Source organism: Ictidomys tridecemlineatus, chromosome 6, assembly GCF_052094955.1.
Source record: "Ictidomys tridecemlineatus isolate mIctTri1 chromosome 6, mIctTri1.hap1, whole genome shotgun sequence".
NCBI lineage: Eukaryota > Metazoa > Chordata > Mammalia > Rodentia > Sciuridae > Ictidomys > Ictidomys tridecemlineatus.
In genome coordinates, this window is record NC_135482.1 from 38442943 (window position 1) to 38470895 (window position 27953).

The 27953-nt window shown below is 34.9% G+C and overlaps 1 protein-coding gene across 8 annotated transcripts in view; it reads right to left on the reverse strand.

Annotated features, from left to right (window-relative positions):
* The window catches only part of Nav3 (neuron navigator 3), a 781792-nt gene that overhangs the window by 142753 nt on the left and 611086 nt on the right, over positions 1-27953 (reverse strand). For 7 of the 8 annotated variants that reach the window (XM_040280283.2, XM_040280282.2, XM_040280278.2 and 4 more), the window contains 3 exons: positions 20158-20273; positions 3188-3296; positions 2114-2497 (listed from right to left, as the gene is read on the reverse strand). In XM_040280283.2, coding sequence (XP_040136217.2) covers positions 2114-2497; positions 3188-3296; positions 20158-20273 — 609 coding nt within the window. Of the gene's footprint in view, positions 1-2113; positions 2498-3187; positions 3297-9203; positions 10661-20157; positions 20274-27953 lie in introns of those variants that run through there. The other variant, XM_078053108.1, reaches the window with a different exon arrangement.

A 27953-nucleotide genomic window follows, 5' to 3' on the forward strand; every position in this document is an offset into this window, starting at 1 on the left:
GAAATCTTAAGACTTAAAACACCCTCTAGGTGTGGTGCAGAGGTGCCATCTGTGCTCCTGAGTTCGAGAAAGCTAAGAGGTATCTCATAGAGAAAATGTATTAGAGAAGCTTCAATTAGACATGAGGTGTGGCATTGTTATTTGTGATTTCCATGTTACTGAATCAAGGGTATGTATTCAATAAAGTGTGTTTAAGCAGAAACACTCATAAAACATGGTTATATACTGATTATTTAATGAAAATGTAACCAGAAGTTTGCAGGAACCTAAACCTATTCTTCCCCTAGGAGCAATGGTTCAGTGCTCACTAATTCAGTACTTGAATGTCTCATATAATAAGACAAAACTACCAGGAATAAGGAAATTGCTTGTATATATATATATTTATGCACATATATAAATATATGTGCATACATAGAATATATATTTGTATATAAAATTAAATATTCATTAAATGGATTTGAAGAGTGAATGTAAAACATGAAGATACATATATATTCACATTTAAAGAAATAGAAAAAGAAAAGAGAAGATAGGAAGGAGAACAGAAATAATGGAGAAGAAAAAAGGGAAATATGAGGGAAAGATTATGTCTTGGATATTTCTATGTTGCCATGATGTTCCCTGGACTGGGTATTCCCTTGTAGGATACATTACATATGTATAAATATGCTAACTAAAAACAAGCACAGTTTCTATTATATCAACTATAAGAAATGTAATGATAAGAAGGAGGATAAATCTATCAAATACTTAACACTGTGCAAACTTTGGGATAAATGAAATTTTGTTGATTATTTCCTTTATTCTGAAAAACTATATAATTTTATCCTTATTTCAGCTAACAAAAATAAATAAATAAAAGAACTGGAGTAACACAAGTTCCAAGTTCCCAAGGGGTCCAATGATAGAAAGGAATTTGGTTTTCACTCTGATTCCAATGACAACCAAACTACAATCTACCCTCCTCGTCATTCATCTCCCTTATTCTAAAATTGTTTGAAACTCCAATAGGGTGGATACCAGAATATCATAGCAGAGCAATACATGTGATCCAAAGCTCTTTTTTCTTTCTTTCTTTTTTTTTTTTTTTAGTTCTTGTCATCATTCAAACATAAGCTTTTTATCAATAAAATCAGGGAGGGTTACCCATATGGAAGAATGATTTCTTACAATGGGCCTCTAAAATGAATAAAGATTAAGAGTAGGTCAAATCTCAGACTCACATGAAAATTACAGGTAAAATTCATTGGCAGACTTTTCCAGAAATTACAGAGCCTCAGTTTTGAAGTCATACTACCTGGATTCTAAAGCAAGTCTGGCTTTTCCTATGTATACCATTTGGGCCAATTGGGCTCAGTTTCATTATATGCAAAAATGTCTAAAAATCTCCTCCCCAAAGGTTGTTGCTGGAGGGGAGATTAAATGAAATAATAAATTTAAGCACTTTAACAAAATATGGTAGATAACAGGAAGTGCTCAAAATGGCAATTATTAGTAGAAGACAGTTTAAAAGAATATCCTATGCCTGCATTAGGGTTCATTCTCTGATTAAACCAAGGATTCCAAGCTGCCAAAATACAGGGGAGAATATAATAGAAGACAGAAGGAAAACAAAGACTAAGATTTTTTTTTAAAAGTTTGATACCATTGAAGGAGAATATATTGATCAAAACTTTCTACTCTAAAATTATTTTTCCCTCATTTAATTGGAAGCATATAATCAAAAAATGCTAGGAATTTTTTTTTCTCTTCAAAGCTGTTAGAGGCAACCTGAGCCAAAAAAGAAAGTCAAGCAGTTCAGCAAAGCTCCTCCTGTCTTCTTCCCACGTCCTTCACTACAAAATCTGTTACTGAGAGCATGTGAAAACCACTCTGAAAAATACAGGCCACATGGGTTTCTGAAAACTAATCAAAGGAAAATTTACTGGCTTAAATGAAAAGAATCTACAGAAAACTCAGATATTTTACTTTCCATGTATGGTACTGTATACCTTGGATTGTTTGCTTTTCTAAGGATCAGGTGAGTGAAACTCCCATGTTTTCACAGGAATGTATTCCAAGAGGCCACCTCCCCTCCTCACATAGCGCTGCTGAGATCAGGACCACTTACCCACTGTTGATGTCATCAGTTCTGAGACTTTTCCCAAGAATATCACCATCGCTCATATATCCACCAACATCCACTTCAGAAGACATGTCCAGGTCACTGCTTGCTTTCTCGCTCATGTCAATCTGTGACATGTTTCCCAGCCGTGAGACGGCAGCTCTGCGGAGAGGCGTTGTGTACATGAACCTGGAGGGGTCAGTGTGGATGAACCGACTGGTACCGCTACGCGGGTAGCCAGCACCCATGGAAGGAGCATCACCCGCCTGCAGGCGGGGACATGCTTGGCCCAGCCTCCAGGTCATGGGAGTGGGTCGACTTGTCAGGTTAGGTATGGTCCTTCCATTCACTTCTGTTGTCACAGTGCTGTCAAATGTTGTCTCCAGGGTGCTGTCAAATAAAAAGGGAGAGATAACCCACCTCTGGTTCACTAGGGCCACAGGCCAAAAATGCACAAAGACAAGAAAAGACCAGAGTCTCATTTTTTAGCAGCATAGTACTTTCATGAAAGCTAAATTACTCATTTATGATTCTAATCACTTTTGCATATGTCAAAATGCGGGAAGGGAAATTCATTTGCAGTTAGTTTTTGTTTGTTTGTTTGTTCTTTTAAAGGAAAGGTCATCATTACATTTTGGATAAAAACCAATTTGTTTCACTTTCCCAACAAATTCTAAGCTGAACCCACTGTAACCTTCTGAGACCTATCTTGAAAATTAATTGCAATCATGCTTGAATGATTTCTATCACTCCTCCCTAGGCACATATCCACTGAAGTTTCTGCCACTCTTCTCTGGGACAGGCATGAAAATCTTAGTTGTGATGGGGTAGTTGCAGCTGCTAATTCAGTTTGAACAGCAAATTATACAGAAGAGATGGATAAGGGGAAAAGTCTCTGGGTATATGCTGAGAATTTTCAGTTCAAGGATTATTACTAATTGATTATCATGTAAAATTCAAATGAGAAAATACTAAACGATAAGTGAAACTTCTTCTGTATCATTATTAGAGAAATGAAGTGCTTGACTGTAATTGTTCTTTTTCTTTATTGGCCCAAAGATTCACAGAATTGAGAAAAACCTGTGGCTTATTTGGGTCCCACGAAGACTAGACATAGTTTCTTCTAAATTCTGCCTCAAATCTGCAATGTTTTTAACTGTTCTCATTCTTCTTGTTTCAGGGTCTTCACCTGGAAGAGAAGCATGATAATAAATTCATGCAATTTACTGTTCTTAGGATAATTTGTATACATAGACAGGCAATATAAGCCCTCTTCTTAAAAGTCAAAAGATAGTTAGGAAATTCCAAATAACTCTTTATCATTTGAAAATTAGAATTCTTCTTTCCACAAATAAAATGTGATCAGAAACAAATGTAATCTCACAAGTAGTAACATTTAAGTGGAAAAAAACATTACAATAACACTTGTAGTTCTATGACCCTAATCATTGCAAAAATAGCCACTCAGAAATACACTGTATGTCTCTATGGCTCATCAGGTAGAGGCAGAGGGTTGTGAGTTCAAAGTCAACCTCAGCAAAAGCAAGGTACTAAGCAACTCAGTGAGACCATGTCTCTATATAAAATACAAAATAGGGAGGGGGATGTGGGGATGTGGCTAATACATTGTATGTGGCTTAATCTAAAATTGAATGATACAAAGAATTATTTGTATATTAATTGTCTCAATAATGACCTATACTTAGAATGGGTAGGGTAAACTTGCTCATGTAGCGAGTACACATTTAGATTTTAGAATACACAAGAGGCCTTTTCTCATAGAAACTAAATAGCTTTCATGAGTTTTTAATTTTATTAGACCCATGGACCAAGATTCATAATATTGAATGTCTCTATTTTTAATTCTCCACTTTCTATAGTTTATCAAAACATCCACACTGGTGACACTAGAATTCAAGTAAAGTCCTTGAACCCCAAATGTCTGTCTAATGGGTATGAGACAAATCGCTCTGTGGGTGTGGTCAAGGCTGGCCTGTACACAACCACACATGTCATTTTGCCATTAAGCCATTTTGTTTATGGCTATGAAATACTTTCCAGTAAAGTCTCCATTTGAGGCTGGTGGGTCTAGATAAAAGGAATAACATGAAAAGAAGAGAAAACACAGTGTTTCTTTTGTTCCATTGGGGTGGAGAGGGATGGGAACTTAAAAAATATAAGCAAGAAGGAAAGAAAGAAGAAATGAAGAGAAGGAAAGAGAAAGGAAAGAAGGAAGGAAGAATTGAAACACATTATCAAGAAGAAGGAAGAGGAAGAAAGGAGAGGAGAACAAGAAAGAGGAAGCCAGGATATGTTAGTCAAGGAATGAAATAGAAATAAGATAGAAGAAAAAAAGAAGGAAAAGGGGGAGGGATAGGAAAGTAACATGCATTACATTATACTATGAAAACTATCACAGAGAAGTCACTATGCTCATCTGTAATACACCTTCACCATCTAATCAGCTATTGGATCTGCTAACACACTTCCTTAACATTCAGGCCACGTTTTTAAAAACATATAGCAAATGTGTCTATTGAACATTCATAATCACAGATTCAGTGAGGATTTCAGAGATGGTCCCATTTGACCTGTCAGCCACAGAACTCATTCATGTCTCACGGGTAGCTCAGATAGTTTTTATCTGTCTAAAAACTTTCATCATCAGAAAGGTGTCCACCTCTCGTTCCAGTAGTAGGCCAGTCTCACTGTGAAAACGTTAAAGGGGGACAAGCAATAATTTGTCTTCCTTTAACTTCCATCCAATAGGCCCAGGGGCTTTGAAACCAAATAGAAAAAATATATTATCTTTACATTGCAGCCACTAAAATCTGGAAAAAAACCTGCTAATTCCTTTATTATCTTTTTCAGCCAAACATCACTACTTTGCTCATTATTCCTCATCCTGGACGTTTGCCAAAAACAGTCACCATTCTGCTGCCAGTCTATCAATCTGTTCCTTTTATTTTACAAATTATTTGAACAATTGAAACATGCTTTATAATAGCATTATTTCACACTTTGGAAGTACTAAATAACTTCAAGTAAAGATATTTTTCTTTTTTTCTTAATTTAATGAGAAAGTGTTTTCTTATTAATTTTTAACAATCTTATAGAGATAAAATACACATACATTTTGCACACTTAAGACATACGATTTGATTGTTTTTATTATATATTTAAATATATAGAGCTATTACTATAGTTAATTTTGGGATATTTTCATGATTTCAATAACTAGTCTTTGGTTATCACCCACTCCAAGCCCTGTGAAACCACTAATATCTTTTCTTTTAAAAAAAATCAAGTAAACATATTTTTAAGACATAAAAAAATACATTTCAGGACCTCTCACACATGTCATAAACTTTCCTACATTAACTCAAGCATGAAGCCTCTAATCCCATAGATTAACATTTATTTTAGAACTGAGAACTCTGAAAACCCTAGAGATTCTATATCCTCCCTGGAAACTCTTCTGCTTATCATCTTAACATGATGTATTATATTTGAGAAATAGTTATCAATAAGTCTTTCACTTTCAAATAATCTGGTAGAACTTTGAAGGAAAAAAAATGAAGGTTTTATAAGGAAATTTATAAAGAGGAGGAAAAAAATATTATAGACAAAGGAAAGGCAGGTGTTACAAAGTGATTTATTCAAACTGGATCAAAAATAGTGAAGAGGGAGGGAAACTGGAGAAGTAAATCCATATAAAATCTTTGATTTTTAGGTGAAGGCAAGAAATGCAAAGTCATTAAAGTCTAACACTATTGAAAGGACTTGTATTGGAGGGAGGAGAAATATGTCACATGACAAGTGCTAGGTAACACCATCACATGCCACCCATCCCTGGTTCCCTTCCCTCTGGGAGAACATCTAAGAGATAATCAGGCTGCATCTCAAATGCTTGAATAATATTAAAGTTGACATTTAAATTTTTTCATTATCTTTTTAATGTTCATTTTTAGAACATTATAGTTTTTTCACTAAATACATTTTTTTTACATCTTCTTTATTTCTATTTAAATGTCTTTTTTATAGTTAGCACCTTGCATATCTCCAGTTGAATTCACTGCTTGGCTATTTGGTGTCCCTTGTGTTCAGTACCAGAGCCTCCCTCTCTCCTTTGATGTTTTCCATCATGACCTCCATTTATGACATTGCACCACTCATGACAATCAGACATTCGGACCTTGTCCTCCCAACAATTACTGTGAGAACCATTATCATTGTCTTATTTATGTCATGGAAGATAATAACCAAAGCAAAATATATTATTGTAAATGTTTTTAGTGACCCACAAAAGTAAGTGGGTCACTAAAAACATTGGTAAGTGCATTTACCAATTCCCTTAGGATTGATTGCACAGTCTAAACTGTCGTATAAATTTGTATTCAAATGATGTATGTCTAGGAGATCTTGGGAGCAGGGACTGGAAAAGGCTGATTATGAAGGCACACATAAAATTAGATGTTTACTAAATACATAAAAGCAAAAACACTTGCATGGAAGATTTATTTAGTCACAAAAATGTTGAATCTCTTCCCATTTGCATAATCTCAAAGTCAACTATTATTCCTGAAGGACACCTCTGATGTGTCAGACACCATGGTAGGGATTTCCACCCATCTTCTAGAATGAAATCCACTTGAGTTTTTTTTACATTGGTGCAAAATGCTTTCTCATTGCTTATAAGGGATTTTCCATGAGTAGAGCATAGAATAATAGGCTCAATTTGGTACTTTTTCATTATCAGTTAGTGGCAAACAGACCATTTAATTTGTGTAATTCTGCCCTTTTTAGGCTTTAATTATATACATTATAATTAACATTGCCATCACTGCCATCTTTTAATAGAAAACAAATTATATAGGAATGAACCTGATTCAGAGAATTATAACCTGTACACTATTATATTACAAATGTTATTATTTAGAGCACAGTTGCCTGACTTAAAAATTTTGAAATATAACCCAAGTTTTATATATGACCCCAACAATGATTTGGATGAAAATTTTAAATTTAGTTTCATTATCCTGATGTTTCTGGGGAAAACAGAAAAATGATTATCACTTTAAATATTCTCCTATGTGGTTATAGTATAGATCCTAGTCTGTCTAATTTATTCAAATACTCAAGAGAACAAAGTTGAACTCAAGGAGTCCTGACTACAAACTAAGTTAGAAGACGCCATTTTGAGTCATAAGCAGAACTTAGTCAAAAAAATCTGAAATTCCTGTGTTGTAACCTTCGATATATTTACCAAAATAAAGGGATTTAACTGGAATGCTTAATTATTTAAAAATATGATTATTCATGTCAAAGTTATTTGAATGAACTCTCCCCTGTACTTTATACTTCAATTTTTGAATATTGGCACCAGTTGGGGAGGGGGGATAAGGAGAATAACCACATAAATACAATAAGCAGATGCTTTGTCAAAAACCATGACATTCAGACTTCTATTGAGAAGTTGCCCTCTGATGGTAATGATCCAAGTTATTTATGCACAAAAAGGCGAGTTTCTCACATACACCCACCCACAGCAGGCTGTAATTTAATGGAGCAACCAACAAATGCTGCCAAGGGGAATTGCACTCTGTTCATATTATTGAAAATACTTACACAAGTGGTACTCAGAACAAGATAAATGCTACTATTTTAAAAGCCAACGATGAATATTACCTGATGAACAGTTCCAGAGGATTTAAAAAAACAAGAAAGAAAAAAAAAAGATTCCCAAGGTTTAAGACTCCCTCTTGCCTTTGTACGGTACAGAGAGCTCTTTTATAGGAAACAGTTCATCACAGAAACCACACAATAGTGAAGAAGTAAATCTTGGGTGTCTGAGTACCTGGTGCATTCAGATTCGGAAATCACCATTCAGACAACTGTGGAAACATTACTCCTTTAAAGCCAAACTGACATGAAAAATTGAGCTACATTTGCCTGTGCTGTCTCTCTATGCTTTCTTCTTCTAAAGCTGGTTCACTAAAGCAACCCAGACAATCTCATAAAACATCTTGTAACAGGAGGGGCTGCAGGAAGAATCAAAATAAGTCTGTATTTAGCATCAGTTGCATGCATCAGAAACAAAGAGATCACTGGCCAGGTTTAATTCTTTTGCATATAAGGAGTCCTGTGTGAAGTCCTTTGTAAAAATACACATTGACGTAAAATGTGGTGTGCTCCATGGTTTATACATAGGTATTTTTGAAGAAAGGACTATAGGATGTAAATATATTTTGGCAGAACTCTGAATTTAGAAATAACAAAATGTTCACATTTTAGTTGTTTGGATAAGTGGCAAAGTTGACCCTGAAAGTTTAATCATGAAGCTGAAGAATCACCTGGCATCTTCATAGCTAAATATCATTCACAAGTTACTACTGAGCCTCATATCATCCAAAAGGCCTAGTTTGTAAAGTATGGAAACAGTTCATAGTTATCCACATAGTTTAAGTAGTTACAATGAACACATGCATGAGCAGCTTTTCTCACACACACACACACACACACACACACACACACACACACACACATAAATAAAAGGAAGTAGATATCCGTCATGCTACTAGAATTCAGGGTGCTTGTCACTGAGGTTTAAAAAAGGGTCATCTATTCAGGTAACTTGGAGACAGCAGAAGAAACTTAACTACACAGTAAATATACCCAGGGGGCTGTACATTCTTCATTCCATATGTGAGGTAAGGTCACCTTGAGGGAAGCTGAACAAATAGACTCCATTAATGACTAAGTAAAAAACACACCTGGAGTTTTAAAATGTTAACATTTATTTAGGGATATCTGGAATATACTGGACACCAGGCCAGTAATGCCCATGGCAGATGGCTGGTATTTACACTCTTCAATTAGACTTCACAATTGGTACTCACAGCTCAGCTTTACCAAAAAAAAAAAAAAAAAAAAAAAATTCAAGATATAAGAAATGTAAAAGCTTAGGGAAGTAATCATTTTTTTTAAAAAAAATCAGTCTGAAAAACTGAAGATCTGACTCATGCAAATAATTTTATAGGGAAAAATGAAATATATTAAAATCCCATATACATATTTAGGAGCAAAGGAGACTTACCTAGTAAGTCAGTGTAAAGAGCCTGCTCCAGATCACCCAGCATCGTAAGGATCACATCCTCGTCCAGGTGAGCTGTCCCCTCCCGCAGGCAGCTTTCTCCCTCCTCTTCTGCCCAGCTTCTGCTCAGGCTGCTTGGCTTGGAGGACACATTTTCCTCTTCAGACCTACTATCTTCATCACTCTCGCCTTCCAAGCCTCTTCTTGAAGACCAGTCCTCTATATCCTCGCTGCATGACTGGCTGCCTCCTGTAGGCAGGAGGTTCCAGGCCCCTGAGCTGCTGCTGTGGTACAGGGACTGTACAGAGCGCGAGAGAAACCTGGACAGTGAGCGCCTCTCTACATAGCTGGATTCTCTCTGGCTCGCCTTTGCAGCATTGCCAAACCAGTTGGAAATGCGCACAGTGGGTCTCCTCTCCCCCTCACTGGTGAGGGAGAGATTGGTCAGAGACTTCTGTTTCTGAAGGCAAGCTCCCTTTCTCCTTACTTCTTTGCTCCGAAACACAGAGAGTTCAGCAGGCCGCTGCATGATTCTTCTAGTGCCTTCTTCCTTTCAACTGGATTGCATATTGTCTTTTTACACTAGAATAGCAACTAGCCCTTTTGGTTTTAATTAACATATGCACTTCAATAAAAGCTCAGGCTCAAACATTCACCGAAGATTCTGGCAATATGTAACATAAAAATATTTGCCCATAACTGAGCTTGCCACATCATTTCACTGATCAGCAGTACTTACAAACATTTTGCTTAAATATATCTGAAGCAGAAAAGAGTTCATCAAAGACTCTGCTCCAGCTGAAAAGTAGCCCAGGAAGCCAACTACGTTTTCCAGTCTTCATCCAATCACATGTCTCAGCAGGATGCTGGGTCCACATTTCCCTGGATTGCTTCTCTGTTCCGATATGCGAGGTAGTGAAGCACGAATGAAGCCTCTTGCTTTTTCTTTTTTCTTTTCTTTTTTTTTTTTTTCCTCCTGCGTCTCACCAGCCCTTAACCCGATCTGGGTCCGCAACCCTTTACTAATGAGCTGACACAGTGCAGCAAGTACAACCTCCGCATCGGAGCCCAGTAAGAGCAGAAATTAAGCACTGAAACCCAGCCCTGCACGAGCCTCTTGCATTTTAGTATTCCACCTGCATTCTCAGATCTATGGCTCTTCATTGCTGCTGCAGTGGATGCTGCTGGCTGCCATGGCAGCAAACATCCTGCTAAATTAAAACAGAGGCTCGGAAGCAGCTGTCCAGCCCAGAATGCCACAGGTTTCAGAGCCAAGCCTGAACGAGATGCTATACTATTAACCCTCTGCACATTTAAATGATTCTCAGCCCCTAGCCTCAGACATGAACACACACGTTCACACACACTACACACACTCCCCGATGCTGAGAATGACAGACTAATTCTCTGTAGCTGCAGGCAGCTGAAGCAGGCAGATCTGCCTTTGAATGTTGGGAGTTGTGCTTTTACAGCACAAATCAAATTCAGGAGTGTAAAGGACCTAAAAAACGGAGCATGCCTCTTTAAAGGGAAAGACTATGCTTCATCTTTTAAATGACAAGTTCAAGGTATTTTTATTCTCAAGCTATTTCGTAAAATCCTGGTGTGACAATAAAAATCAAGATTTCTTCCTTTCTGCAAAGCAATAGGAAAATGAAACTCAAAAAGGGTTTCCTCCAATATTTTTACTCAAAGCATACTATTGGAAGTTTATGATCGAGTGTATAGAATATAGTGATATGATAAAAAATACAAAATGCATATTATGTCTTGAAATTGAGAATTTTCGTGTGTATTATATAAGCCTATCACTGCATAAAAAGTGCTTAATTTTTTACATTTTGATAAAACAGAAACCTAGAAGATAAATTCCTTATATTTAATTTGTATTTGACTTGGATGTCACCATGATGAAGTTCTGATTTCAGGAAAACTTTCAAAAACAAATATATGGGGCAGGGAGATTGAAAAAGAAGGAGAGGTACTAGGGTCTGTATTAGAACAAGATATATTCCATGCTTGTATAATATGTCAAAATGGATTCTACTATCATGTATGACTAAAAACATCCAATTAAAATATGTATCTATTGGGCTGGGGTTGTAGCTCAGTGGCAGAACACTGCTTAACATGTGTGAGGCACTGGGTTCAATCCTTAGCATCACATAAAAATAAAAAATAAAATAAAGACATGCTGTCAATCTATAACTACAAAAATTTATTAAAAAACACAAAATATATGGTACAAAAGATATGATGTGTTCCGTTAAGAGTATTAAAGAAAAACTTTTGGAAATTTTCTATTCACAAATATCCTTTATGAAAAGGGGAAAGTGGAAAATGCAAAGAAATATAAACTGAATCATTCAAATCGATACATAAATCCTTATATGTTCAAAACTAATATAGGAAAATTGATGTGTGATTTTCCATCTTCTCTTTCTAATCACAACTAGGGGAAATGCCTGACCTCCTAACTCTGAATTAGCATTATAATGTGTAATTCCTATACTTTTAAGCATGATGACTGACTTTGCTCCATTTGTCCCTACTCAAGGTAGAGAATACTTAGATCTGTTTTACAGACACATAAAAGGAATCAAATGGAAAAAACAGCTACTAATTGTAACAAAATCCAGAAATAAATAAATCTGTGATTTGTGAACGCTGATTCCCAATTTTTCACTATTTTAAAATTATATTTATCTACTATGTGCTCAAATAAAATGAATACAAATGACATACCTTTGAAACTGATAATTGAGGTTTCTAAAAAAATAATTTTATTAAAACATTACAAGGACTGAATGCCACTGCTCTCGGGTTTCCCAAACAAAATATATTTTTTTTCTTCATTTCAAATTATTGGGACCCATTGAATTTTCAAGTTGTGACACCATAGTGAAATTTATTGAAGCTATACAACTTCATTTGCTTGACATGTATTATACTGGTCTATGCTATTGTGCCTCAAAGCCTTACAGATTCACAAAAAAAGGGAGTCTTCATACTTTAGATGTCAAAAGAGTTGCCTAAGAATGAAAAAAAAATTGTTGCCTATAAATGAAATCAATTTCCCATTCCTTGTGCAATAGTGCTTACCTACCAATCTGCTTACACAAGTTGTCCTCACATTTAAGTGTTCAAAACCACTTTAAGGTGTATTAAAACACAGTTTCCTGGCTCCAGCCCCACAACTGCTCAGTCAGTAGTCTGAGGTCCTGACATTGCATTTCTAACATATCCCCAGGTTCTGCTGGCTCTGGGACCCCAGTTTAAGAACTACTAGATTGGAAATAGTACCTGGGGCAATTCTGCTTCTTAAGGGACATTTGATAATATTGGATACATCTTTGATACCTGGAGAGTGTGGTGGGAGACATCTAAGGGGTACAGGCCAATGACATTGCTAAACATCCTATAATGACCGGTCAGAGTACCACAATAAAAAATTAGGCAGTGTATAATATCAATAGTGTCAAGGTTGAGAAATCCTGGTTTAGAGTATCTTTCAAAAACAATGATGTACTTCATCTGAGGCCACTCTTTATTACTTTCAGCTCTTGTTCAAGTACTCTTTCTTCTAAGAGCCATGCTAAAGGGGCAACCCCAGTATGGAATGTGTTGATCTCATGACAGAGAAAAGGAGAACTGACAGAGGGAGAGAAAGGCTCTTAGAGCTTCTGCTCAGGAATGGCCCACGTCACTTGTCTACACACATTTCATTTATCAAATCAAATCGCATGGTCCTTCATGATTCAATGGGGTGGGAAATATAACCCTCTTGTAGGGGTGAGCCCAGGAACGGGTAGGCTACATTCAACAGAAATATAAGAGGAAGATGGCAAAGAAGAACCTAACAGAGGAAATATCAAAAGGGGATTTGTGTTTCTTGGTTTAAAGATACTATTATTAACTTGTAGCTATAGCAGTTTTGCCTCTGAAACTACATTAGTACATTACCCTGAACCAATAGTAGGAGACCCACTGATTGCTTCCCTAGAGATATCTATCCCTCTTGTCTTAAATGGACAATCATACATGGGCATGTTTATACTAATTTGGATTCACACATATAAATATATGTTATACAAGGTAGAGGAGGAAATAAATACACACAATAAAAAAATGTGAATTCATTTGATTTTGCCAAGACCTAAAATAAAAGTACAGTTACTATTATATTCTGAAAAAGAATTATTTTCAGTTCTTTAGTAAATATAAATTATAATGTGACTATTTAAGTAAAAGATATAAACTGATTTGAATTACCTGAGCTTGATCTTCTTGATCTTTATAAACATTCAAGAAAAAAAGGCAATTTTAGTTATCATTTACAAAGGTCTTAAATGCCAGATATCCTCCTTTACTTGATACAAAGTCTAGTAACTTAGAAAAATATATACAATCCTTACATTATCCTCAGTTCAACCTAAATGCTTACTTCTAAGACCATTCCCTGAATTTATACAATTATTTTAATATCATTTAAAAATGACATTCCAGTTTTACTGGCATTAAGTCAATATGACATCTATCAACATTTTTCAGTTGAATATAAATTCCAGATAAAGGCTAAGCAGTGGGTTAAATAGGTGTCTTAGCCTTATGTAAAAAAAGAAAAAAAGAAAAAAGGCAAGTGTGAAGCTATGCAGAAAATAAAATTAAAATATTTCTTGAATTGAAATGAAAATTTAGGCTCATTTTATATTTGGCAGGATCTCCTGGCACTGATGAAAGGGATGGCCTCAGAGGACAAATTCTTTTTGTTAATGAATGTGAGAATAAAATCCAAGCCAAAGCAGTAAAATCTATACCATCAATTCAACCAGTCTTGTAATATCAAGGTTGTGACATGAATCTTAGAGGATAGATGGGCAGGAAGCAAGGAGCTCATTTGTTCATTGCTGCAAATTTTATAATACATAATAATAATTATTGGAACCAGCATCACCAAAAAACATCATAAGTCTTCTCCAAAAGAATATGATAAACAAAATGAAATTTGAGTGATGTACTTAAAGAGTTTGGAGAGAGATTCTTGAAGACTTATAAAGATCTCCCAATTGCCACTCATGTCACTCATTTCTGATGGTTATCTTCACACCATGATTTAATTACATTTTGAACTTTCACTGCCATTTAATGACAAAGATAATGTTTTTATAACTTCAAGTGAGCTATTACATTGATGAAATTTTCAACAACTATACTTCCTATCTAACAGTGAATCAATCCTTCTAACAATTCTACATTGCAGTCTGAACCAAGTTTGCTCCTTAACAGTATTTCAAATCTGTGCATGTCTTGCATTTTGTACCTCATGAAATAGGGGTGTTTATCACATTTGTTTAACCACAAAAAGGAATTTTTCCTGAGTAACATATCTAAAAATTTCAGAGAAGGAGAGTTTCAGATATATATTATTCAGGGGCTCAGATATTTCTTACAATGACCTCAGGTTCATTTTCTGCTGCTTTAGGTTCTATTTTCTCTGTTTGCTTTATTTGAGGGTATATGTAACTGCCAGCAGGACTCAACTTACTTTTTTTTATTAGCTTCTGATCTCATGGAAAAAATAGAACCTCTCTTCCAGAGCAGCCGAAGGAAAAGACCTGAGATTGAGCCTCATTTGCTATGACTGAACTAGATCAGGTCATAAATCCACTCCTGAAACTGTCACTCTGGTCAAGGAGGGGTTGTTCTGATTGACTCTACTTGGGCTAATTTCAGTTGGCCACATGAACACAGAATGATCCCCAAAGAAAGTCGAGATGGTTTTGTTATCAGAAGATGAAGCAATGGATATGGGTCAGAAAAGCTGCACCAGGACTTCAGGGTAGATTACTTTGTGGTTAAGCTATAGATACCCTAACTCACTGTATGTATTCTGAGGTGCTGTACCTTATTTTAGATTTTTATTTTTGTATTATTTTCAGGATCCCTCATGTTATATAGGCTTCAAAAATTCACAAAACCTGAAATATACTCTGCCAAGACTAACTCTATCAGAGTTCTAGATCATAAACACCACTTCACTTAGGATGCAGGACAGAATTATTCCCACTGATGTATCCACAGTGATCACTGGAAATAAAAATCCAACCATAGTAGTCGCACTGAAATTTGGGGATATGGGATATTCAAGTGGAGAGTTTGTATAAGGAGCTGACTATTTGCATCCAAAACACAGGGGAGAGAATTAGAGAGAATCATTTGTGAGCCATCCATACATGGATGAGATTTAAGACCATGATATAGTATTAAATCACCAAAGGAGCATGTATAGATAGAGGAATCCAGAGACAGATACCTGGATCAGTGCAGTGACAAAAAAATCAGGGAGAAAAAGAATAACTACAAAAGAAGACCAAGGAGGACTAAAAAGTGAGTCTGAGGAACACCAAGGAAATGCGGTATCTTAGAAATGAAGAAAGAAACTTTTACGGAGGAGGACAAATGGGTGGTGAGAGGTTGTACTTGTCAGCCTTTTTGTGACTGTGACCAAAAGACCTGACAAGAACAACTTAGAGGTGGAAAAGTTTATTTTGGGCTCACAGTTTCAGGGATTCAGTTCAGGGTCAGCTGACTCCATGGCTCTGTTCCCAAGGTAAGGCATACCATCATGGGAGAGGAGCCTGATAGCCAGGAACCAGGGAATAAGTGAGAAGTCTAAGACAAAATAAATCACACCTCCTGTGACCTACTTCCTTCAGCCACACGCCCCACCTGCCTACAGTTACCACTCAGCAAACCATTCAAATTATTAATCCAACAAATGGATTAATCCACTGATGATGCCACAGTTTGGTATTAAATCACCAAATTCTCTTCATTGCCTAGAAGTTAAATATCTCAATGTTGCAATACTGGGGACTGTTTCCAAAAGATGAGCTTGGGGGTGGGGCATATTTCTATATCCAAACATTTGGGGTAAAATTGGGAGTTCATAACCCACTTCAATCTAATGTATGAAATATGATATGTCAAGAGCTTTGTAATGTTGTGAACAACCAATAAAAAAATAAAAAATAAAAAAAAAAAAAAAAAAAAAAAAAACAAACCATAAGAGAGGTGAAATAAGATGAAGACTGATGTGATCCTTGGATTTGGCCATGTTGACACTATTGTAAACTTCAATTAAGAGTAGTTTCAGTGGAGACATGGGGCTACAAGTCTAACTGGAATAGGGTTATGAGACAATAAGAAAGGAATTAAAGATTGTTTGAAGGCCTCCTTTTGTTAGAGTGTGATATAAAGAAGACACATATTAGAACATTATTTGAAGCATGAATTGGGGTCAAGAGAAGTTGTTTTTAAAAACATTAAGATTGGGGATATATTAATATCTCTTTAGCTAAGGAGAATAATTTTATGGAGAGAGAGATTAAAGAGTGGAAGAGAGCATAATCCAAGTAAAGGCCGAGTATATTAGATACTAAGTGGGTTTAATTGCTATAAATGGGTAGATGTGTTGGCAGGGGTTGGTGAACTTCCTTTCTCTGTGCTTTTATTTTTTCAGTGAAAAATACATCAAAATTTTCAGTTTAAAGAATGGATAGGACAGGTGAAATTATAGGTTTGAGAAGGAAAGTTTAAAAATAGTCACTTAGAAATTTGAGAAAAAACCCAGAGATATATCAAATGATTGCTAAAAAACATTAAATATTCACTGAAGCTTTGAGATTAAAAATATTGAGTGAGTGACATAAACCTGTATGTATTTTTCTCCTGGTTCATTCACTGTTGGTTGGTAAAAAGTGGAGAGTTGAATATAAACTGGTCTGTGATTTCAGTAAATGAGGATGATAAAGTGAGAAAGGAACAAGGGAGTTGAGGGAATATATATCATAGGAATATATATTTCAGTTATCATAAGAATTTAACTGATTAGGGAGGGAAGAAAGAATATGCAGTTTGGTGAGGGAAAGCAAAATGTGAGAGGACCTGTGAACTGGAAATCCTTGAGACATCATGGGTATGGTGAGGGAACAAAATAAAGAGCATTGAAAAAACAGGAGGCTACAATCAACAACAGTGAGATACACGAAAATGAGGGTATAGATAAGTTTATTTTCTGATGCCTAGATGTAGGATCTGATCATGAGGATAAATATCTCAGGAGGGATTTCAAGTCAAGATTACTAGAAGAGAGGCTAAGGTGTTAAAAGGTCCATCTATGCAAATATTAAAGTCACTAAAAATTAAAAGGGTAATATAACTGAGAGAGTAATAGTATCTACCAACTAAAATTTAAAAATGAGAAAGATATGCCATCCCATCTCTATGATAATCTCCTCTCATTGTCTACTGGGTATATCCTCATCTACATTTCTTCAATTAGCACCCCTAATCTGAAAACCCAAAACATGAAATGCTCCAAAACCTGAAACGTTTTGAGCACTGACAACACATTTCAAGTGTAAAGTTCCATGCCTGATCTCATGTGATGGGTCACAGTCAAAATGGGTACAAAAACACAGATAGGATGAATAAATTCTATCATGCTGTTTGTTACACAGGAAGGTGATTGTATTTAGCAATATTGTATTATATAAATCAAAATAGTTAGAAGAGTGGATTTTGAATGCTTTTATCACAAAGAAACTATAAATGTTTGAGATGATGGGTAATCTAAACATCTTGAGCTGATCATTACACAATGCATATCCTTATAACCCACATATATATACAATTATTATCTGTCATTTGAAAATAACTTAAAAACACAGGTATACTTATAATATTAATGTATTAAATTACCTTCAGGCTGTGTGTGTGTATGCATATATGAATTTAGTAAATTTCATGCTAAGACATGGATCCCACCCCAATATTTCTTATTATATATATACACACATATTCCAAAATCTGAGTCTATCTGAAATCTGAAACAGCTCTTGTCCCAAGCATTTTGGATAATGAATATTCACCTATACTCAATTTATAACCTACTAACCATGAACAAATACCATCTTTCTTTCACAATATCTAATGTTTGCATTGACAGATCTTGTTATCACTCCCCTACAGGCTACACTTAAAACAGATAACAGTTAGAATGACACAATCAGATAAGACTCATTGTAACATTTATTTTCTATTTTTGTCCCTTCTTCAAATCTTTGATTCTATATAAAAAATTCATTCTTACTGCAAACTAGTATTTCTTCAATTAAATCCACTAAATTGTTATATTATATTGAAGTCTAATTTATATTTCACCCTCGAGTAGTCTATTAAAAACCTTAGAACATTAACTGGCAATATTAACTGGAAATATGAAAAAATGATTAAATGCTAGACAGAATGATAAACTGTAGAAAAAAAATTAATATGGATTATTCCAGCTGTGCTACTCAGTGATATATTAATTTCAGAAAATAGTGTTCTTTTGTGAAATTCACAATTATAATTAAATTTCTATTAAGTTTATTTTTGCCCACAGATTTAAGCTCTAGTACTTCATAGGCATATTGAAGATATTAATGTATAAATTAATATTGGAATTATAGTATCTTCCTGTCATCTTAGGTTTATAAGATATCTGGCTTCAGTACAGATACACAGCATTGTTCTGACTAGAGTATTACCTGGAGCTAAGAGAAAGCCAACACTTCCCTTAAGCATTTGAAAAACCCATAAATAACATCATCATAGATATATCTTTGAATTATAATTTCTACCCTTCCCTATACAGGCCCTTTGTTCTGTTCTCAATTTGAAACCTCTGATGTCTAATGATAATTCTAAAAGGTACCCTGGGGATGTTCTACCATTGTCAATATTTACAAGCAGATATTGCAGTAACATCTAATGTTTGTCAAATTGTGTTTCATGATTGCCAAAGTGCAGAACTTTCCGAATCATTCAAATTGTGATGTAGCTTCTTTCATGAGCTTCACAGCAATATATTGAGTGCATGTAGTTTTACAGTCATTTTTCAATTGATATAGTTCATTTAGTTTTTTTTCTTTGTATTTAGCAGTGAATACATGAAGGCTGAGATAGAGACTTATTGGAAGAGCAGATATATGTCTATTGCCATGCATTCTTTCATTTAGGAACAGATAAAATCTTCATAAATCCTCTCGTACCCTAGGAAAAGCATATTTTGATAAGAAGTAACCTAGTTACTCACGAATATAGATTACATATAACAAAATTACTCCAAAGGTTTTCCATATACTCCTAGGCTCACTTGAATCCTGGGAAAAATGTTGGGTTAAAGCTGATAATTCTATTTTATATATACTCAAGAAATTTGAATAATCTGAGGCATATGTTTTTGTTTTGTTTTTTGATACTGTGGATTAAACTCTGGGGTACTTTGCTACTAAGCTACATCTCTACTCTCTTTCACTTTTTAGTTTAAGATAGGTCTTGCTAAGGTGTCCAGGCTGACCTTGAACTTGTGATCATCCTGCCTCAGCCTCTCAAGTCACTGGGACTACAGGGATGCACCCAGGTGTGAAATTTTTTTTCATATGTTATCTACATATAATAAAATATTTCCCTCATTGGAATTTTTCTCAAGATGTATATTTAGAATCTCCAAGTACAAATGTTCCAAATTAAATAATATGGAAGACAGAGCAGGGTTGGATTAGTCAAAAAATTTACATTGACAATAGATCTTTAGAATATTATCAATTTCCAAATATATCCAAGCTGTCTTATTAACAACAGAAGGTTCACCAGGTTTCTCTGACTATATTCAACTTGACTGAGGGAAAAATAACTTAGAGCATCAGCTTCTGAAAGTAGAACCACTTTTTTTCAGAGCAACAAAAAGATCATCCTAGACAGAAGAGCCAATCATCTAAGAATCTCTGAAGCATGAGATTCATAGAGTTTATTTTTGCAAAAGTATAGCATAAATATGACTTAAATCAAAGACTTACAGGGAGATTACCAAATTCCAAGGTTAGAACTACCCATAAATCAGGTCACTTACCAGATATCTCCTCTAGGCACTGCTTAGCAGTCTTACTATACAAGGAGTCCATCTTTGTAGGACTGGTACAGGAATCAGCAGATGGTAAAGAGGTACCTTCATTTTCTGAATGTGCTCTGAAATTAACCAAGACAGAAACAAACAGCAACTGTAGTCACAGTGACTCATCAAAGTGGAAGTTCTCCAGCACACAAGAAGAAATCAATTTATTATAAGTTTCCATCAAGATAAGACAGATTTGCTTATGGTGAGATATTCCAGGGCTGTCTATCTGTATGAGAATTTTTCAACTTTTCATATACAACTAAACCAGTAATGAGGTGTTATGTCAGCTTTTCTAAATTTGAAAGTTTATAACCAACCACCAAGAGTTAATTACATTTATCGGGTAAAATACTTGGAAAGAGATGATTTTTTTGATCTATTTTATAGAAAATCAGGCCAGTTTATGAGAATAATAAAAACATTGAAACAACACTTAAACTTTTTTTCCCCAAGAAAATCCTACAACATATATCCCCAAATACACAGGATGAATAAAAATGAAGAGTTCATTGTGGCTACAAATATTATAAGGATTCAATTTCCAAAATTTCAGAAGACTTAAAGTAAATGAGAAAAAAATTCTCATTCTTAGATCTTCTATTAGGTGTTTTCTATCTACATGCACCTGCATACTGTGTGTTTATGTATGTGGCTAACTTGTAAAGGTAGGTCTGATCAATGGAAAGCACTCAACAGAGGGACAGCAGAACTTCTGATATTCTAAAATTACTTCTTGCAACCTTTTCCTGTTAAATGCAGGCAAACGTTCTAAGAAACTCTTCTTGATGTAGCTTCAAAAATCTACATATATTTGATCTCAACCACCACATCTTTAAAAAATTCAGAGCATGAACTTCTAAGACACAGAAGGAGGCAAGGCAACACAGCAAGCACTGCATGCTGCATGGTGTGCTTTATTAGACATCTGCTTACTCACAGTATTGCTTCTAACACAAGGTCTGGACCATGACAAGTTATTGCTGAATATTTATAACTTTAAAGATTTATAGAAATACTTTTATGTGAAAAAGTTTCTTCTTAATAAATTTTAATAAATATATTGCTTTTATTCTAAATCTTGGTTTTGAGGGGAAACCCCCCCCCACAAATTGTAATCATTGATATCAGAAATAGTTCATATTTAACTGACAGATGAAGAACCTGAAATTTTCATGAAGATTTTAAGACATCATAGAAAACGAAATGCTATATGGATGGATAGATGTATCTGAGATGATGCATAAAAGAATGACAGACCAAGAATTCCTATACACAGCTGTGTCTTGACCTCCAATAATTTCTGGCAGACTATTCATATTTATTTGGATTTAAAACTGAATATAATAAGCATAACCAATTTAAGTCAGAAGTTACAATATTCAAGCAACAGGACATACCATTAAGGCCAGCAAAGATCTCAGTGTTGTTAAATTCAACAAATATTTTTAGTCTTTTCCTTTCTTGATATCTTGGTAGTATTTCAAGAAGCAGACTACTTGGCTCTTCAAGAAACTATCCTACCTTGACTTCTATGCCAGCATCTTTCACTTTGTTTCCCATTCTCTCTGGAGACTACATTTTTCCTTATTTACTTTCCCTTAGTGCTCTCTGAACTTACACTTTTCCAGTATTTTATACACTTAAAATATGAAATTAATACAATTGGCTACTGTTTATCTCTCAAATTAAGATTTTCTTCGCTATGTTTAAGCTTTCCATTGCACTTGAAAGTCTAGTCCCATGTCTACGATAGAAGTAGCTCTCAACAAATATTGATAAATGAGTGAATAAACCATATCAGTAGTGACAGTAAAACAGTATCATTGGAGGATGAAGAATAGAGAAGAAAAAGTTGCATAATGGTGTGTGCATGTGGGTTTAAAACTTGGCCCTATCCACTGTTGGTGGGGTTGTAAATTTGCACAACTATGGAAGTAAGTATGGGGGTTCCTCTAAAGACTAGGCATGAAATCACCACATGACCCAGCTATACTACCCCTCATATTTATCCTAAAGGATTAAAGTTAACCTACTATAGTGATATAGGCATACCCATATTTATAGCAGCACAATTCGCAACAGCCAAATTATGGACCAGGGTAAGTGCCCAATGAACAATAAATGGATAAAGAAAATGGGATATATATACACAATGAGTTTTATTTCACCATAAAGAAAACTGAAATTATGTCATTTGCAGGAAAATGAATGGAGCTTGAGAACATTGTATTAAGTGAAGTAAGCCAAATTCAGGAGGTCAAGAGTCATATTTTTTTATTCATATATGTGGAAGGTGGAGAGGAAAAATGTAAAGAAAGTTTGGGGAGTGTGTCTCATGAAAATAAAAAGGGAGATGCGTAGTACAGAGGAAAGGGACCAAGAAGTGGAAGGAGGGGAGGAAAAGGAGGAGTGCTGGGAAGTAATATTGATCAAATTATACTGTTATATTAAATACAGGTACAAGGATGCAGCACAGACCCCACAATTATGTATGACTATAATGCACTAATAAAAAATGTGGGAAAAAACAAGCTTGATGCTATCACTAAAGAGTTATTAATTCATATGATCTTGGCAAGTTACTTAGATGCTCTGAGCTTTAGTTTGTTCACCTATAGAAATAGAGAAGTGCAAAGTCTTGAAAAATAATTGTGAAGTCAAATGTTATTATTATTAAAGGTCTAAAAAGTAACTGTCTTGAGGCATGTGGGGTTCTGGTCAATACCAAAACAAGGACCATATCTGGCTCTGAATAAAGAGAAAAAGTCCTCTGATGTTTCTAAGGGTTTTTATTACTTGTTGAAGAAATTTAAATGGAGAGTAAGTAGTGAGACTAGGGTCCCCAAGGAAAGCTGACAGGCTGCCTGCCAAGAAGTGTCACAAAGGCACCATGCCTTGGTGAGCTGGCTGCGAGCCAGCACTGGCCTATTGTCCAGCAGACTGCATATTCATGGATTCATCTCTCAGCGGCTGAGTTATATTAAATAGCTCCCTGAGATGGCTGTCTATAGCTCAGTTCTAATTGGTCCTATGACAGCTGCTGGTCCTAGGAGTTAGAATGCTGGTGGTCATGTGAGTTATAAAGATTCCCAGTATCTTCTTCTAGAATAATCTGTAAAGGGAGAAAGAATATTCAGAATGTGTTTTGGTAGTAGAAATTTTGCTTTACTCAAAACAGGTCTTAAATGGCATTCTTCAGGAGCTGAATTTTGGTTGTCATCCTTAATGTTTGAGATTTATTTATTCAGTTTCATTGGCTAAGACCCCATACCCATTAAGACACTCTTTTATAATGTGTTCATACTTCTGACTGCTCAGCATTGATGTGAAAGCCTTTCATTTTTATAATGTGGCAGTACTTTTTGTCTCTGGTTGATTCACTCCTTACTGCTTTCTAGTCACAAGATAATCTTATTGTCAAGTTCTTTGGTTCATTTGGTTCATTTCCCATGGTAGTCCCCACGTGAGTTATCTACATTACCAATGGAAACAGATTAGTCTTTGAAAGGAATAAAGAGAAGTTAAACTTAGAAGTCATAATTGGTTTATATTCACATGCAAGTGGGACCAGATATCTGGCCTATGCACATTACAGCCCTCCATTCCTGAAGTATTTCCAATTCAGTTTGATTAAGTAGAATTATATTTTAAATTCAGTCTATATATTTGCAGACAGTACTAAGTGTGAAACATTTAACTTTTATTCAAATGACCAAAAAAGTTTACTTAAACCTCTGAAGAATCCTCAAGTATCCCTTATTTTTATAACTGCCTCATAACAATTAAATATTTATTTGGGTTTATTTATGAAACAATGTATAAAGACTTCAGAATCTGAAGCTATATTTTGATGTCAGAGCAACTATTACATTAGCATCATTCAGTATTCTCACATTGATATTTTCCTTATATTAAATGAAAAAAGCAAAAATAAGTACTATGATAGTTAGCAGATGTTGTCCTATGTAGACTATCTTGACATGGTTGTCGTGCTATATAGGTACCTAATAAAACTATAAGATACGCCATTGCATAAGTAATGTTAATTTACTTAGAGGTCTAATAAGCTAGGCCCTTAGTACTAGAGGAGATTACTAAGAGTTGTAGTAATTAACAATCAACATTTCACCAATGATTAACCTAAAAGCTATGACCTGATTTTGTGCACCTCTGGAAGATGCTTAACCCAGATTTGAACCAAGCTGACTATAAATTAAGATCTATTAAGCAGTAACCTATAGTTTTACACCATCCAAATACTTCTGGGCACTGAGTATTTTCCTGTATTTGAGGTCCCCTTGGCACACAGACAGCTCAGTCACTAAGTCAATAACAGACAACTGAATGTAACAAAGTCCATTGGTCTACCCTAAATTTTATTATTTACTTACTGGACATTTAAACAAACTTGATAATAAATCCTAGATACTATAAAATTTCAAATTTCATAAATATGGGTGTTTACATATAGATTTATATTAAAAATATGTAAATAACTATATAAATGTGTTTGCATATATATTTAAATATACTGCTTAGTTTTTACTGCTTAGAAAGGTGCAGTGAGATTTTGATTTTATTTTTCATTTATTTATTGTCTTAATATTTTTTAAGATGTTGATAGATCTTTATTTTTTTATTTATATGTGGTGCTGAGGATCAAACCCAGTGCCTCACACATGCTAGGCAAGAGGTTTACCACTGAGCCACAACCGCAGCCGTGAGATTTTAGTTTTAAATACTACTCTCCACAGAAAGAAATCAGGGCTCCTTAAAAGCTGAAGTCAAGTTGTGGAAAGTACAAGATGAGTTTAGAACACTCTGAGCCATTAAAAAAATAAATAAATAAATAAAGGAATTCTCAAAGAGTGGTAGAGAGAGTTTGTCAAGCCAGTTTGAAGGCTTCCAGTATCAAGACTTTTTGAGGGGTACTAGAGATTGAACATAGGGACACTTAATGAATGAGCCACATCTCCAGCCCTTTTAATTTTTTATATTGACATAGAATATCACTAAATTGCTTAGGGTCCCACTAAGTTAATGAGGTTGGCTTTGAACTTGCAATTCTCCTGCGTGCTGTTGGGATTACAGGTGTGTGCCACCATCATCAGATCAACGTGGGAATATTTAAGCATCAAAATAGGCTATGATAGCAATGGATTATAACCCAGGGAATATAGTAGGAATCCATTAGTCCTCACAATTCAGGTAGATAGGTAGGTGGGTAAGTAGATCGATTGATAGACAGATACTAGACAAGACAGAAATCTGTTTAAATAGATTGTTAAGGAGGAAGAATAATGGTGGGAATATTGGAATTACAAAATAACTTGTCATTCATCAGAATAAATTATTAATTCAGGCTAGAAATCTCAGTGCATGCTAAAACATGGATGAATGTAGATTAAGAAATAGAATTTTTACACATGGTCTCAAAATATCTTCCTACAAAAATGTTTATTAAAAACAAGGAGGATAAAGTAATTTTAAATCAGAAAGTGGCAGGGAATGTTATCTTAAAATTAAGCCATCAAATTAAACACCACAAAAATAAAAAATGTTGGAGATAATATGAGACCATGAGAGGATATAATGGGAATACCACAGCATCATTTCTGTGACATTCCTGACAGATCTATGTATATATGAAGGACAAGCATGAGGAAAATTAGGGGAAAAAAAACAAATTAAGAAATGTACAAAGCCGAGCACAGTGGCACACACATGAAATCCCATGGCTCGGGAGGCTGAGACAGGAGGCTCCAGAGTTCAAAGCCAGCTTCAGCACTAAAAAGACAGAAAGCAGGGCACTAAGCAACTCAGTGAGACACTGTTTCTAAATAAAATACAAAGTAGGGCTGAGGATGTGGCTCAATGTTGGAGTGCCCCTGAATACAATCCTCAGTTAAAAAAAGAAGAAGAAAGAAGAAAGAAGAAAGAAGAAAGAAGAAAGAAGAAAGAAGAAAGAAGAAAGAAGAAGAAGAAGAAGAAGAAGAAGAAGAAGAAGAAGAAGAAGAAGAAGAAGAAGAAGAAGAAGAAGAAGACACACAACATGTCTGGCCTCTAAAAATATCACTGTCATAAAAGTCAGGAACAACTGAAAAAGTATAACAACTGGTCAAAACCCTATTCTAAATTACTAAAGGTGATATGTGATATTTTGGGGACAATTGGTAAAACATGATAAAGATTTTCGGGTGCTCTGATCTGCAGTGTACATAGGAATTGTTTGGAATATTACTGCAAATTTTCTGCAAATAAAAATTGTTTCCAAAGATCTGGCTGTGAATCTCAGTGACCAAGTACACAAGAAAACCCCTCTGTTGAGAAAATGCCAACTCATAGCAGTATTCTACAAAACAACACCCTTTCTAGCAGTGTCCCTGTATTTCATCTTAAAAATATTGCTCTGTGAGGGGTTTAAGCTGTTCCCAAATGCACAGAAATATATCAAAGCTAGCAAAAGACAAGCTTGCAAGGCAAGAATTCAATAAGCTTTAGTTTGTGCTGATGACCAATTATGCCCAGTTCACATAAAACCACAATTGCAGTATAATCTGTAATAGTAGCTGCAGGGCTTACAAAGCTTTATCTGAATGATGGTTATACACTCCACATTTCAATCTTTGTAAACTCACAGCTCTTCCTACTCAACAAATAAGTCAAACTTCAAACATTGTGAGTAATCATTTTCAAAACTTATGTTTTGCATTCTTTGCCTTTTAGAACATAGCATAGTTAAATGTCAATTTCCCAAGGTACATCCTAGGCAAAATGTAGACACTCACAAAAACTTGTTACAACCAAAATCTCTTGTGAGAATCCATGGTGCTGCTGCATAAGACATACCATCATATCAAAAGAAGACAACTCTCTAATTTAGATTTCCTTGACCTAAATAAAGTATGTACAGAGGGTTTCAGTTTATATTTAATTAAAGGATTTACAAAGCATAGTGATTTTTGCCACAAAAAATAGTGTCTTGCCTTATTTAAGGGATAGGCATCTTTTTCTTCTGAGAACTGCTCATGTCCCTGATGAGATTCTCTTTGCTTCTAGATATTTGTTTTATGTCTGACACATTTCTTATTGGCATTTATAAATGGTCAAGAAAATGAAAAAAAAGAATATACATCTCAAAATCGCAAGTTATAAATCTAGTTAAAATTATTTTAAAATTTTACTAACAGTTACTAAAAAGACAAGTGTAGGAAAAACACACAGGCCTTGATTTTTTCCCCCTGAATTAAGCAATTATTACTTCATAGGTCCTTGAAAATATGGGGAATATAGCTATTTCTATATTCAACTGTAATGAATGCAAGAACAATGGAAGAGAAGTGAAATATGGGAGAGGAGAGGCATGTTTTGAAAATTTGAAAGAGATTAAAATATGAAAGAGATTAATAATTTTTGAACCACAGACAAGAAAAAAAAGTTTGAAGAAGAAAACATAAAGGAAGAACAATAATGTCAATCAATCAATCAGCAAATAAATTGAGGAAAAATTTTAAAAAATAGTCTTGCTAATCTTTGTCTTTCTTCTGATATTGGGATCTTTAATTCACGTTAACAGAACTTCATTTGAGAGTAAACTGCAGCTTTAATTTGGTTCATCCTACTTTGATCTCTTCTGCAGTTTCTTTTCCATACTAAGACAGTAATTTTCCTGATCATGTTTCACACACACTTGCTCATATGCATGCATGTGGGGATGCATACAAACACATATAGGAAGTCCAAGATCCTGA